We start from the raw sequence: 13,740 nt of genomic DNA on the forward strand, positions 1-13,740 counted from the left end.
AGATTAACAGAATACTATAGCGTGGTCGTCCGTGAGAGATTACACTGGTTTGTTACGACCTTTGAGCTCTACTGCTCAAGCACTGCAGCGCCGGCCGCTCAGTCATGCTCCGCCTCCTCTCAGCCAGTCGCCACGGCAACTCAGAAACTCGATGCTGCTTGGCTCCGCCCCCACAGGGACGTCTGAGAGGAGTCAAGCAGCTGGGCCGAGGAGCCAGTCAGGTCTCGCCACATCCTGAGAACAAGACCCCTCGGCTGCTCCGCTCACAACCCTTCATTACACAACCACAGGAGGAGGAGGAGGAGAAGAGAAAGAAAGAGGCCCTGGATTACAGATCTTTCCTGAAAAAGGGCTTAAATGCTGCCCATCCCTCTCTTTTTTACTAAATCAGCCCCCAACCTTGCTTATCTGTCTTGCAGAGTTTTCCCAGCAACTCTCTCTCTGTGTGTTTCTTGCTGAAGACAAGCAGAGAAACAGCAGGACTAGTGTTTGCTTATACAGCAGATAGTCTTCCAGCAGTAATGTGATAGGCTTATCATCTGCTGAAGGAAAAAACGTCTTTATCACCTGCTTAAACATTCCCGGTGATACTGTGTGACATGCACAACAACTACTGCTTTTGAGTTTGCACAAAAATGACCATTCTGTCAGCATTTACTCCCCATCATGTTATTATAAACCTGTATGACTTTCAAAAGAATGGCTTTCAAAGTCAATGGGGTCCAAAAACATTTGTTTCTTGAAAACAGTTAACATCAGAAAAAAAGGTGGCTAATTATTTTTTTTAAGAAAGACAGACATGTATAGTGATGAAAACCAAAATATTAAATTTCATGGATGTACAGTTGAGGTCAAAAGTTTACATACACCTTGCTGAATCTGCAAAATGTACATTATTTACCCAAACATGAGGGATCATACGAAATGCATAAAACGTCTTTTATGTGAAATATCTTATTCAGGTCAGTACTAAATTAAAAAATAAAATGCATTTTGTATGATCCCTCTTATTTTGGTTAAAAAAAAAACTAACATTTTGCAGATACTGCAAGTTGTATGTAAACTTCTGACCTTAACTGTATATTTACTGAGTAGTCTGCTATTTTGTAGATTCAGAGCCAAATTACAGGGGGTAAAAATGACTTCAGAAAGAAGGTAGCATCATTATATTAATTTTACACAGAGATTGGTAGGTCTGTTAGTCAAATCTGTTGACTTTAGCAATCTTTGTTGCATTATGTGCCAACGGTGACCATTCAAAAATGGAAAAAGAGCACTTTTCACAGTTCTTTCTCCAATGTTTGCATGCCTGTAACTCCAGAAGTATTAAAGATATTTTAATGCCCTTTTATATATTGGGCTTTAACACACTTTCCATTTCACAGCAACATTGTTAAGGCCCTGTATGGTTCAGTTCCAGAGATATTGGGATCTCAATTTGGCTCCAGGAGTAAATAATTTAACTGTACACATTTTCATTGGTCAAAAACCAAACGTGTTCTTTTGTTTAGTGATAGTTGTTCATGAGTCCCTTGTTTGTCCTGAACAGGTAAACTGCCCGCTGCTTTTTCAAAAATCCTTCAGGTCCCACAAATTCTTTGGCTTTTCAGCATTTTTGTGCATTTGAACCCAACAATGACTGTAAGATTTTGAGATTCATCTTTTCACACTGAGGACAACTGAGGGACTCATATGCAATTATAACAGAAGGTTCAAACACTCACCAATGCTTTAGAAGAAAAAACTTAAAAATGCAAACGCTCTGGCCAAACCTTTAGGAAAGCTCCAGAATTAGACTAGATTTTCGCAGATGATCTGAACTATAAATAATAGAGGGTGGAGATATTTATAAAAAGCTATGTTTTCCAAAACAGTGCACAGGATGTTTGAATTCTCAAGGTTATGGACTAGGCAAAAGACGACACAGCATTAAACTGAAGGGCATGTGGCTACAAAGATTTACTTTAGAAACACATTATAAAATGAATGCATTAATAATACAATATAATACATTTACATGTTACTCGAGCCGAATAATGACACTTTTGTAGAGCTGCCTTAAGCTAATTCGAACTTGTTTCATAATTAATGAACTTTACAATTATGTAACTGAATTAAAACTGAAACTAAATAATTGAGCTAAATAATAACACCACTGTCTTTTCTGTATTGTATTGCACACTGTATTCAAGTGCTAAAAAATAAATGTACATTTTCCTAACATAAGTATGTTTGCATACTGTATTTTTAAATATACAATAAATGCTCTTATCATACTCAAAATAGAGCTGGGCTGCCCTTGGGCATAATCTCATAAATATGTTATGAATGTGCTATTTCTAGGGGGCGTTACACAAACGTCCTGCAGTACAGAGGAAATTAATACTTAATGAGGTCATGATGGGGGATGAATGAGAGGAGAGAGAACCCACCATATCCGGCTGAAGCCTAAAGACCAGCGGGACGGACGACATCAGAGCACTGAGGGAACTCAAAACAGAGGAACTCCAGGACTGACGCACCTCCCGACTGCGAGGAATCCGGTGGATGGTGAACTGTGAGGAAAAGAGAGGAAAACGCGGCAGGAGGGTTTTAGTAAGAAAATAAGCAGAAGAAAATTATACAGTACGCACGATTGAATTAATTAATATCTATTTGCGTCATTTCAAATCTACAGCCAAAAAAAAACTGAGGATCTGCTGCCATCTGCTGGTCAACAAAAGACACCACAAATCAAAATTTCTCACTTTTAGTTTTACAGAAGAAAGGAAATCATATGGACTCAGAATGAGGACAGAAATTAGGGATGCATCGAAATGAAAATTCATGGCCGAAGCCGAACTAAATTAAACACTGGGCTGAGGCCGTGTTTTTTCTCTCATGTATTTTGCCAATTTTTTTCAACATTGCATAAATTAAATAGTCAAAATATGCTTTTTACAGTTTTGTCTCGTTTAAAAAAAAATCAATTACAAAACAACAATTTAAAAATATTTACTTAACACTGAACATTTTGAATCCTAGTGCGTAAAAAAAAGTTAAACATAGGTGAAAATAGGTGTTCAAAAACGTTCATAAAAATATGATTTATTAATATTTTTTCCACTTTCACTGATGTTGTTTGTTTAACCAGGATCTGTTCCATCCATAGATACCAAACATTCATTAATTTTCAGAATTGTAACCCTTTAAATACTGGTTTGTTTACATAATGCCACAGGTGTTTTTTTTTATGAAAAAATTAAAAATAGTAGCTAATTTTTATATACTAAATGCTAAGCAGAATTTTTTTTTCTTTGCTAATTAGATTCTTAGGCGTGTCTGTGAGGAACAACAACATATATTTTGAGGCATTTATATTTGTTATGTAGTGTTAGATTTTTTTTTTTTAAATGTATATGCCAAATTTGATAAAAATGGCACAATCTAGTAAAAAAAAGGGTAAAAATGTCAAATTTTAAGCCTTGCCGATAGAATGAATGCCTATTAGCAAATATTGCATCATTTTATAGTCAAATGGCCCTGGGTTAAAACAATTGCAGTTTTAATGGGTTTCAATGTGGACATTTTTGTCCTTAAAGCCCTGAGTGTGAGTATTTTTTGTACGGAGGGAAAACAGATTTTTTTTGAAGGAAATGAGGGTGAAATATTAAAATTTCAATAAAAATAAAAACCTGAGCCAAAATATATGCAGTTGGCATTAAAAAACAAAACTGAAATGGACAAAAATGTCCATAAGGTCGCACAAGGGTTAACATTTTAGTAGCCATTATAGCCTACCAACAAACCACAATTTAACTTAAAATAATAAGTTAGTAAAATAATATTTTTTGGCCATTTTTAAGGCCCCCTTCCTGAATCAGGCATGTGTGTTTAATGTGCAAATAAATGCAGCCTTGTTAATAAATGTATTAATAGAGCTGTTGTTTTTGGCCGAATAATTTGGGTTGCCGAACATGCGGTGCATCCCTAATAGAAATGAGTGAATTTTTGGGTGAACAATTCCCTTAATGGTGTACACATATATTCAGTATAGCTTAATCACCTGAGAGGGTGAACCGCTCTTCTCCTGCTCCGCTTCAAATGTTCGGATCTTCTCTTCACTCATTTTATCAGTGTCTGCGATGACATAGTGCCGAGGGTTATAAGACTGAGATAAACTCCCCATCAGACGGACGATTTCTGTTGTGTGACCTCCTAGATGAAAAGGAAAAGAAACATTTGAAATCAATAATAATAATAATAATAAATTACCAACTGACAATATTTAAATTATAATAATTGTATTTATAATTATCATTAATAATTTAAATATTGCTAGTTGGCAAATAAAAAAAGCATATGACCTTTTTAATCAACCTTTTAATCAAAGAATTAAGTCAATGGAAAAAATAACATTCAAAACAATAATTAAATGACTATTTTTTTTTAAATCTATGAAATGTGTATATAAATGGTTTAAATGACAATTATAAATTGTGATATGGTTAAACGGAATAATAAAATGTTTAAATAAATTATTATGAATTATTGAAGGAATGAATATATGAAAAAACAACAAATTGCTCGCTTAAAGCCAGTAGTTTGCATTTGAGGATCCTTCATCGTATATGAGTAAAAAAGAAAGGATATGTGTTTTCACGTTATGGCTGGTCAGATTTCCTTCAGCAGTTATAATCATATAATGTTTTTTTGTATTAAATAATTTTAACATTTTAAGAAAATAAATTTAGTCAGTATTAAAGTGCTATATTTTATATTTGACATAAACTTTTGACTTGTTTTTGACATACACACACTACCAGTCAAAAGTTTAAAAAAAAAAAAAAAGTTTTTTTATCATTTATTATTATTTATTATTATTATATTTGATCCAATGCACAGCTAAAAAGTAAAGATTTAAAATCACTGTTATTATTTAAAATAATAAATCATTTAAAATAACTGTTTTCTATTTGAATATGTTTTAAAATGTAAATTATTTCTAAAAAATTTCTCAGCATTATTACTCAAGTCTTCAGTGTCACATGATCCTGAGAAACATTTATTATTATGATTATTAATAATATTATTATTATCAATATTTAAAACAGTTAAGTAGAAAGATCCAAAGATAAGCATTTATCTGAAATAAAAAGCTTTTGTAATATTATACACTATACTGTTCAAAAGTTTGGAGTCAGTCATTTTTTTCTTTTTTCTTTTTTTTTTGGAAAGAAATTATAGAAATACTTTTATTTAGCAAGGCTGCATTAAATTGCGAAAAGTGATGAAGACATTTAAAATGTTACAAAATATCTCTATTTCAGATAAATGCTGTTCTTATGAATTTTATTCAACAATAATAAATGTTTTTTGAGCAGCAAATCAGAATATTAGAATGATTTCTGAAGGATCATGTGACTGGAGTAACGATGCAAAAAATTCAGCTTTGAAATCACAGGAATAAATAACATTTTAAAACATATTCAAATAGGAAAATGTTATTTAAATGCTAAAAATATTTCACGATTTTACTGCACGTTGAATTAAATAAATCCAGGCTTGGTGAGCAAAAAAAAAAAAAAAAAAAACATTTAAAAAACATTTGACCTTATAAATTGTTTGAAGTTGCTGAGCTTATATAGTATACACCATGCTAATCTATGCTAACTATGCAAAACACAAAAACACAGCTTATATACACTACACTTTATTACATAAAATGAATGAGATTGATTTTTACCTGATCCTGCCACCACCAGCACTGACACAGAGCCTTTCTGTCCTGGTTTATATTCAGACCAATGTCGCAAAACCCCAAATAATCGCAAAATGAACACTGTTATTAATACCACAGCAGTGAGAATGACACCATTCACCACAACAAACAGTAATGCCATCAGTTAGCTACGAAACTAAACGCTATCAGTGATTTATCAACCGAGTCTCAAAACATTAGTAGGCTCATGTTCGTCAAAAACGAACGCACTTTAACCGTTTTAAACACTTTATTAACTAAAACTAGAAGTGGTGTATTTTTGAGAGTGGACTCATCACTAAACGTACAGCTACTACGGAAACACAAAAAGGACAAACGTTATAGCACACTTTTACTCAGTAGTTTAGAAACAGCGACATCTACTTGTAGATTTTAAAAGTAAAGACGTGTTTTTAGCTTATTATTTCGATTATCACTTACTTTATGTATTTTATTGATCATTTCAATGTTTATTTTCAGCACACTCCAAAAGCGGGGCATGTTGTCACGCAGTAGCCTATAGGGTAAGTTGTCACAGTGGAGGTTTAATTAGTTTTTTGAGTACAGTAAACAGTCATAAAACACAAAACTTGATCAATCAACATAAAATATTAATCTAAAAAATATTAATTAATAAAATGAAAAATACATTTACCTCAGTATGTGACTTGCCTCGACCAAACACATTTGTTTATATTTTTCGTTCCAAACGGTCTAACATATTTTAACAACGGTCTCCAACATATTTTAAGTACACTTTAAACACATTTATTCAAGAAGACTAGGGTAATTACGACGCCTAGCATTATTGCGACTAAACCTAATATGTATGGCAAGCCGTTTTAGCCCAAAATGTACTATGCGTTACTCGTCCTAATTGCATTCTTACTAGTAACAATTCCAATTACAGAGCTTAACAAATAATTTTTTACTAGTCATATGTCTCCATTGACTTCCATTCATTTTTAATTAAAGAGCTCAACAGCAGAATTTTTACTAGTAAGAATTACAATTAGAGAGCTCTCTAAATTATTTTTTATTAGTAATAATTCCAATTAAAGAGCTCTCTGATTCAGTTTTTAGGAAAAAAAATCAAATTAGAGAGCTCTCTAATTCAATTGTTACTAGTAAGAACTGAATTAGAGAGCTCTTTAATTCAATTCCAATTACGTTAACAATTGTTAATGTGTTTTTTACTAGTAGAAATTAAATTATAGAGCTCTGTAATTGCATTTTTACTAGTAATAAATAAATTAGAGAGCTCTCTAATTCAATTGTTACTAGTAAGAACTGAATTAGAAGCTCTCTAATTGGCATTGTTACTAGTAGGAATTGAAATATAGAGCTCTTTAAGTGATTTGTCACTAGTAAAAATGCAATTACGATGAGTAACGCATAGCATGTTTTAGGCTAAAACGGCTTGCCATAAATATGCCATGATATGAATTTTAATGGCATTTCCTGAAATTAGAACGAAATATAAACAACATGCTGCTCGGAATATTTCCAACGAATGTATTTATTTTGTTCTGTTTTATGGGAAGTTCTCATGTTTGTTTTCTCGTGGAAATTGCCTTCAGCTGTTTTGTTTATAGTGGTTCGGTGGAAGTCCTGCACTATACGCTCAACTTGACCACTTGAATGGTTTCTAAATTGGCAGACAGATTTTAAATGTGATTTAGACTCATAAGTCTCTTTTACAAAGTAATAGCAGTAAATTGCCATAAAATTACAACGACTTTACCAGTAAATACAAAAATGTGTTGTTCACAAATAGCTTCTTTTTACCGGTAAAGCACTATTCACACATCAGTTTCAAAATAAGAGTAAGTTCTGGGATTTCATTAACAGGAAATTACCACTTAAAGGAACACTCCACTTTTTTTGGGAAATAGGCTCATTCTCCAACTCCCCCCTGAGTTAATAAGTTGAGTTTTACCGTTTTGAAATCCATTCAGCCGTTCTCCTGTTCTGGCGATATCACTTTTAGCATAGCTTACCATAGATCATTGAATCCTATTAGACCAATAGCATCGCGTTCAAAAATGACCAATGAGTTTCGATATTTGTCCTATTTAAAACTTGACTCTTGTGCAGTTATATCGTGTACTAATACCGGCAGAAAATGTAAAGCTGCGATTTCCTAGGCTGATAAGATAACCTAGCTTAGGCCGATAAGCTAGGTTAACATTTGCACATGTGCTGCGTGATATTACTGCGCCTGCTTCGGCCATGTTACGGCAGCAAACTTCCTTGACTATTACGCCAGAATGGGAGTGTAGTTCCTAATCTTATCAGCCTAGAAACTCGCAGCTTTACATTTTCCACCGGTATTAGTACATGATATAACTACAGAAGAGTCAAGTTTTAAATAGGACAAATATCAAACTTGTTGGTAATTTTTGAACGCGATGCTATTGGTCTAATAGGATTCAATGATCATATGCTAAGCTATGCTAAAAGTGATATCGCCAGAACAGGAGAATGGCTGAACGGATTTCAAATTGGTAAAACTCAACTTATTAACTCGGGGGGGAGTTGGAGAATGAGCCTATTTCCAAAAAAAGTGGAGTGTTCCTTTAATGTCTGCGCCCTAAACACAGTGCTGTGTTTGTAAACATGCTTTTTGAAAGTGTTCTCTTCTCACATGATCTCTAAACGGTCATTTTTACCGGTTATTTTCCACTAAAGACTCATTTGTTATAAATATTTGTCTGATTGTTTCCATCTGAGTTAGCGGCTTGTTCTGTCACCTCTGATTGCAAAATGTCTTGATAAAGCACCATATTTGTCCTGATGAGTTTATATTATGTAATAGTAATGGCTCTTTTGGGCTGCGTTATTGTAATCAGATGAGACACTAAAACCTTTCACATCAGCTTACAAAGACCACCCGTAGTTGTGACTGCATTTATATTGAGAACATTGTCAGTTACCATGTGACATTATGTTCAGCAAATGCTCTCAAGATGTTCAAATAGCTCTTTTCTCAGATTCTTTAAGTTTTCATGGCTTGTGATGGTTTGATAGGCTGTGGCTCAGAGGAAGAGGATGGGTGCTTTCTGGTTTAGGGCCAGGAAACATTACATTAGAGTTTTCTGGATGTAAATCAGCTCTCAGAGCTATCTAATGCGTTAATGTAATAGTTAATAATAAGATTAAAATCAGAAGTAAATGATAATAAACAAATAATAAGAGTTTATAATCAAAATCTTATAATAATAATAAATTGTTGTTGTTGTTAGCATTATTAGTATTATTTACCAATAAATATAATATAATATAATATAATATAATAAATGCACACATGAATAGATAAGTGTGTTTTTCACCCTATATATTATGATATTGGAATTTAAGCTTTTAGAAGATACAAAAAAGGAATATTACACTAATAATAATAATAATAATAATAATAATAATAGCAATTTTTATTATGATGATATTATAAAAATGGATATTACACCAATATTCTAGTAATAGTAATAATAATAGTATAATAATAATAATAGTAAAAAAAAATCATTAATGATAATAATAGTGATTTTTATTTTGATATTATACAAATGGATATTACAAACACATTGTAATAGTATTAGTATAAAATAGTAATAGTATAAAATAATAATAGCAATTTTAATTTCTATAATGATATACAAACAGATATCACACTAATATTCAAATAATAGTAATAGTATAAAATAATAATAGCGATTTTTATTGTTATTATACAAATATATATTACACTAATAATATTCTAATAATACTAACAGTATAAAATTATAGTAATAGCATAATAATAATAATAATAATAATAATAATAATAATAGAAATATTATTATTATTAATAATATTTAATAGCGTTATTATACAAATGGATATTACATTACTATACTAATAATAGTAATAATATAAAAATATAATAATAATAGACACTACATAAATAATAATAATAATAATAATAATTTTATTATAATTATATTATACAAATGATATTACACTCATATTGTAATAATAGTAATAGTATAAAATAATAGTAATAACAATAATAAGTTATATTAATAATAATAATAATTGTATTATAATGACATTATACAAATGATATTACACTAATGTTGTAATAATAGTAATAGTATAAAATAATAGTAATAATATTAATAATAATATTAAGTTATATTAATAATAATAAAGTATATAAATAACAATAATAATCATTTTATTATAATATTATACAAATGATATTATGCTTATACTTATATTATAATAATAGTAATAATATAAAATAATAGTAATAATAATAATATAAATTATTTTAATAATAATAATAGTAATAATAATAATAATTTTATTATAATGATATTATACGAATTAAATTACACTAATATTGTAATAATAGTAATAGTATAAAATAATAGTAATAATAATAATAATATAATTTATATTAACAATAATAATAATAATTTTATTATAATAATATTATACGAATTAAATTACACTAATATTGTAATAATAGTAAGAGTATAAAATAATATAAATAATAATATAAATTATACTATTATTATTAAAAATAATAATAATATGAATTATATTTATAATAATAATAATAATAATAGTAATAAAAATAATAATTTTATTATATTATACAAATGATATTACACTAATATTGTAATACTAGTAATAGTATAAAATAATAATAGAAATTATATTAATAATAATAGTAATAATAATTTTATTATAATGATATTATACAAATTATATTACTATAATATTGTAATAATAGTACAAATATAATGATAATAACAATAATAGTGATTTTTATTATAAAGTTGTAATACGAATGGATATTACACTATAATTGTAATAAGAATAATAATGTCAAATAATAGTATAATAATAATAATCAAGCAGATATTTATTATAATTGTTGTTTTATATTATGATATATTATTATTGTTGTCGTTTTTGTTATTGTTATTATTATTATAACAACACACACACACACACACACACACACACACTATATATATATATATTTAATACGTACACATAATATAGATATAGATATAGATTACTGTGTTCTCTCGTTCACTCATAATGATATTTGAATTTAGGAATTTGTAATATTAAACTAGAATTTTAATAATACTAAAATAGTTAATAATAATTATTATTATTATTATTGACCAATAATATAATAAAATAAATGTATGAATAGGTTATTGTGTTCTCTTGTTCACACAATATGTATATAAGAAATTGAATCATAATCTTGAAGTATACAAAACATTCTACAATAACAATAATGATGATGACGATTAACAATAAGAACAATACACCAAAATGACATAAGGTATTCCAATCACATTGGGTCGTAGTTCCCCCCGACCACCCTTTCCTCTCACTTGACTGGGCCAGCAGATATTTGGCTCGAATGCTAAATGTTTGGATTGAACTGACTAGTTTACAGCCTGTTTAGAGACTCAGTTATGCTCTGAGAACTTCACTTCACTCATCAGCTCTGAGACTTTATTTATCTAATACCTTATCTGAGCACAGCAGGATTGCAGCAATGCAGCCAAATAGTTTTTTTTATATAAAAAAGGTCATTCAAGAGCCATTAGGTAAGGTATTGCCTATAATAATTCTTAAAAGTACCACAAGGGGACAGACTGCACAGGGCATTGTGGTTCAAATCCCACAACACAAGCTTTTGGAGGAAAATAGAGGCTGATGGTAATTAGCATGAGCATGCAGTGCTTTGATGTTAAAGATCTCATATATATCTCACATAACTTCCTCTCTTCCACCGACTAGAGAACATGTGTTAAAAGATTTCCATGTCCATGTTGAAAATGTCTCACATCAATAACAAAAATTTACAAGCTGTTTATATACAGAGAATTTGACCTTTGCACCAGATTCCAGGCAATTACTGAGGACATCTTACAACTTCCTTCGCATACAACCGGATATGAAGGCTAAAGGCATTTCTCTCACTGATTTCTCACTGATTTCTCTTTTCTCTGACAAGCAGCACACAGCACATTTTTATCTATTAAAGGAATAGTTCACCCAAAATGAAAAACCCGTCATCATTTATTAACCTCCAAATTGTTCCAGATTCTGATATGAGACTGGCGGATCAAACACTAAAGCAATCCAGTTTGTCTGGATTAAGACATGCCAAGAGTCCTGTTGCAGGTCGACATTTTATTTGCACAAAGCTCCTGTTGTACGTGGATTTGGCAAAGCACCGCAGGGTGTATCCAGCCCTCAGGGAAATATGAGCATTGACACTCCAAAATAAACTGCAATTTCAGCTGTGAAAGGAAGGATTAGGGTCAACAAGTATTTTGCATGTGTAACCATGAGCAAGTTTTAATATGGCTAGTTACACAGTGAGTCAATCATTCCTTGGAGAACATTTCGGCAGCTTCCGGACTTGTTTGTTTCGGCTTAGTTCATGTGACTGTTGCTTTGACTAGTGGGCTGGATGGAGCAACTTTCAGGTTGACACACCTGAGACTGATGTATCACACTGATAAAGAAGAGGTATCGTGTGTCATGCTCGGCCTAGTCTTGTGTTTCTGTCATAAATCCTTTTAAGGCATTTAGTTGTGCTTTAATAGATGTGGGGTTAATAGGTCACCCACCAAGAATGGCGTTTGAGGTTAGTGATTAATTGCTGAAGGTCCTCAAAACTAGTTTGACGAATTTTGGAAGAAAAAATGTTTACTTACTTAGCAAACTAAAAGCGAATAGAAAATGGTTTATTATTAGAAATATGAATCTTAACACTTGATTTTGTCTTTTTATTCTCAGTTTTCATCAAATCATGTCTTTTTTAAACTAAAAATGCATGGAAAAGCTCATTCTAGAAATGAATTAGCTCTAATTATGAAAACCATTTTAAACCAGTAAGAATAGTTTGGTCAATCTAGCTAAAAAGAACCAGATCCTAAGAGTCATTTATTTGTGAATTGAGATAGGCCTACACTGCAAAAAATGCTTTTCTTATTTAGATTATTTGTCTTGTTTTCAGAAAAACAAGTCAAAATTAAGTGTGGGGCCAATGGGGTAAGAAAAATAATCTTGTTTTCTGTTTGAAATAAGATTTTTTTTGCCAAACCCCATTGGCCGATTATTTTGCTGGTTCTAAGCAAAAACTCACTTAATTTAAATTATTTTTTTCTGAAAACAAGACAATCATTTTTATTTGTCTTACTTGGATTATTTGTCTTGTTTCCAGCCAAAATTTCTAAAAATTCTTAAATCAAGAAGGATTTTCTAGACAAGTAAAAATTATTGTCTTGCTTTCAGAAAAAACAAGTCAAAATGAAATGCTTTTTGCTTGAATCTGCCAATGGGGTAAGAAAAATAATCTTGTTTTCTGTTTGAAATAAGATTTTTTTGCTAACCGATTGGCAGATTATTTTGCTTGTTCTAAGCAAAAACTAATTTAATTTTAACTTGTTTTTCTGAAAACAAAATCATTTTTTACTTGTCTAGAAAATACTTCTTGATTTAGGAAATCAAGAAAAAACATTTAATTTTAACATGTTTTTTTAAGAAAACAAGACAATCTTTTTTACTTGTCTTATTTGGTTATTTGTCTTGTTTCCAGCCAAAAATTCTAAAAATTCTTAAATCAAGAAGGATTTTCTAGACGAGTAAAAATGATTGTCTTGTCTTCAGAAAAAGTCAAAATTAAGTGTTTTTTGCTTGAATCTGCCAATGGGGTAAGAAAAATAATCTTGTTTTCTGTTTGAAATAAGATTTTTTTGCTAACCGATTGGCAGATTATTTTGCTTGTTATAAGCAAAAACTAATTTAATTTTAACTTGTTTTTCTGAAAACAAAATAATTTTTTACTTGTCTAGAAAATACTTCTTGATAGGAAACATTTAAGTTTAACATGTTTTTTTAAGAAAACAAGACAATCATTTTTACTTGTCTTACTTGGTTATTTGTCTTGTTTTCAGCCAAAAATTCTAAAAATT

The 13,740-nt window shown here is 30.3% G+C and overlaps 1 protein-coding gene across 1 annotated transcript in view; it reads right to left on the minus strand.

The window, feature by feature from the left end:
* alg14 (ALG14 UDP-N-acetylglucosaminyltransferase subunit) overlaps positions 1-6,038 on the minus strand; it is a 19,902-nt gene extending 13,864 nt beyond the window's left edge. Inside the window, exons 1-3 of the mRNA XM_073831000.1 lie at positions 5,726-6,038; positions 4,046-4,197; positions 2,433-2,555 (exon numbers count right to left, since the gene is read on the minus strand). Of these exons, the coding sequence (XP_073687101.1) occupies positions 2,433-2,555; positions 4,046-4,197; positions 5,726-5,882 (432 nt within the window). The 5' untranslated portion in view covers positions 5,883-6,038. The remainder of the gene's footprint in view (positions 1-2,432; positions 2,556-4,045; positions 4,198-5,725) is intronic.
* Between the last annotated feature and the right edge of the window lie 7,702 nt (positions 6,039-13,740).

Source organism: Garra rufa, chromosome 24, assembly GCF_049309525.1.
Source record: "Garra rufa chromosome 24, GarRuf1.0, whole genome shotgun sequence".
NCBI lineage: Eukaryota > Metazoa > Chordata > Actinopteri > Cypriniformes > Cyprinidae > Garra > Garra rufa.